The sequence below is a fragment of the Seriola lalandi genome, unplaced genomic scaffold (genome assembly GCF_002814215.2).
Source record: "Seriola lalandi dorsalis isolate HSWRI2012SDOR001 ecotype SW California unplaced genomic scaffold, Sedor1 jcf7180002052111, whole genome shotgun sequence".
NCBI lineage: Eukaryota > Metazoa > Chordata > Actinopteri > Carangiformes > Carangidae > Seriola > Seriola lalandi.
The window spans coordinates 65132-67250 of record NW_019522664.1 but is presented as its reverse complement, the minus strand read 5'-3'; the positions used below and the strand labels follow the sequence as shown (position 1 = coordinate 67250).

At 37.7% G+C, this 2119-nt stretch overlaps 1 protein-coding gene across 1 annotated transcript in view; it reads right to left on the bottom strand.

The window, feature by feature from the left end:
• Positions 1-1430: 1430 nt before the first annotated feature.
• The window catches only part of hip1ra (huntingtin interacting protein 1 related a), a 12940-nt gene continuing 12251 nt past the window's right edge, over positions 1431-2119 (bottom strand). The window contains exons 33-34 of the mRNA XM_087172153.1: positions 1880-2119; positions 1431-1789 (exon numbers count right to left, since the gene is read on the bottom strand). The exon at positions 1880-2119 is cut by the window's right edge and continues 22 nt beyond it. Coding sequence (XP_087028279.1) covers positions 1754-1789; positions 1880-2119 — 276 coding nt within the window. The 3' untranslated portion in view covers positions 1431-1753. The remainder of the gene's footprint in view (positions 1790-1879) is intronic.

Here is a 2119-nt window from a genome sequence, read left to right as displayed (position 1 = left end):
CCAGGGGCCCTCAAAGACCACATTTACTCCATATCATTTGTGTCATTAATCTGATTAATCGCTCATTTAATAGAAATTTTAAAACCATTAATCTGTTGGTGCAGCCCAGACTACTTGGAAGGAGATTAAAGAGGCAACAACAAGAGGATTTCCAGCTCAAACTGTGACTGGAGATACATTTTTGCTGAATAATTTAATTAATTTGGTGAATCCATGGATCAGTGTGTGAGTTTTGAGAAGGAATATGATGTTTTCAAATCCTGAAGATGCAGTATGGTTTGAATGATAATGAATTTTTGCAGATTTCTTCAATTAGCTGAGGGAATTTAACAGAATTATTTAGATAATAATCTGCCATAAATCTTCATAGAGGCGTATGTTTTGAAATTAAACCATAAAACCATCTCAAAACTTTATAGAAGTCTACGACAATGAAAATGTAACTCATTGTATATTAAACAAAAATGTGAAAAAGAGGGAAATCTAATGAGGAATGGGAAAATTTATGTAAACAACAATGGAAAACATCATTAGATTTGTAGGAAAAAGGATCATCGGGTTCTTCATTATGCACAATAGTCCAGTTTTCCAATATTAAGCCCATTCTGACAGAAAGTTCATAAACTTTTGTGAAAAGTTTTCATTTAAATTTGAGACCCTGTGTTATCCTCAGTGCTGCTGGAAGAAAAGCTGTTACCAGAAAGAGGCTAAACCCAGAAAAACCTCTGAGAGATGACTGGACTGTGAAAGTTTGTAAAGATATAGGGACATTAAATCTTTTACATTAAACAGCAACATCCATCAAGTGTTTGATGCAAATTTCTTTGTCTATTTGGTTTTTTTATCTTCCTTATTTTTTATATTTGATAACTTTGAAATTAAATGTAATCCTCATTAGGCTGAAATGTGAGATCTCTTAACATTAGTAGGGGGGAGTCTATGCTTTTATTTTGAAGGAAATGCTATCCAATTCCGGTATTTTTCAACCTCCCTTTTTCTAACTTGACACACCTCTTCCTCCTCGTTCCCAATGGGACTCTACAGTGGCCACTTCCATGGTGGTGAGATTGCAGTTTGTATTGCGCATGACAGAAATAACCGACGGATGAGGTCGCTGTGAGAATTTATTACAGCATGAAGAGACCTCCACTTGTTTCCGACTGACACACTTCAGCTGGAGCTGCGGGCCTGTAACACAACACCTGTCCTCCGCCGCTGTAACAGCTGACATGGAGCATGGGGCAGGAATATCAAACAGTATATCACAGCTGTAAATCAGATTTAATGATTTACAAAATTATGTTTAAATGAGTCATCCCCAGATAGTAAAAAGATGGTACGATTGCACAGAAATAATTCACTAACTTCATTATCAAACCCTTAAGATGTCTTTATATGTGCTTGAATGAGGGGTTAATGACAGAAGTAAATTTATATCTGAAATATAATTTATTTTCCAGCAAATTCAAAAAGAGAGGAAGTTGAAAAACGACAAAAAGGTTTAGCCATTTGAGATTTTGAGATTTTATCAAGGAGGCGTCTGATTGGTCCAAACACACATCTATAGAGTCATGAAGTAGAAGGTCAGTTAGAAAATAAAATACAATATTGTGGTATAAATTGCACATTTTCAGTATAAGTCATACGGCCTTTAAACTGCTGTAACGTTTTACACAGAGATAAAATGGTTAAAATCAATATATTAAAAGGACATTTACTCTTGAATCTTCACGTTTTCTTTTTCAGTCACACTTCAGGACTCTCCTGTTCCAGCCTCACCTCGTTTGAACTGTAATTAGAAAAACAAACAGACTCATGTTTACGTCATCTACTCAGATTATTCACATGAGAGATGAATATAAAAACTTCCAGCACTTACCGCGTTCTTCAGCAGGTTTCCGGATTTGGTAAAGATGTTTGATCTCCTGGAGGCCGGCTTGGTGACCTCGCTGCTCTGAGGGGTCGTCTGAGGCTGGGAGGGGCCGGAGGGTGTGTGTGACGACGGCTGAGGCGCCGAATAAGTCTGAGGTTTTACGTAGCTTTGCGTTGGGTTTGGTGTGAAGGGCTGAGAGGGGATGTAGGGCTGGGAGGGGGTGTATGTTTGGGAGGGGGTGTAGGT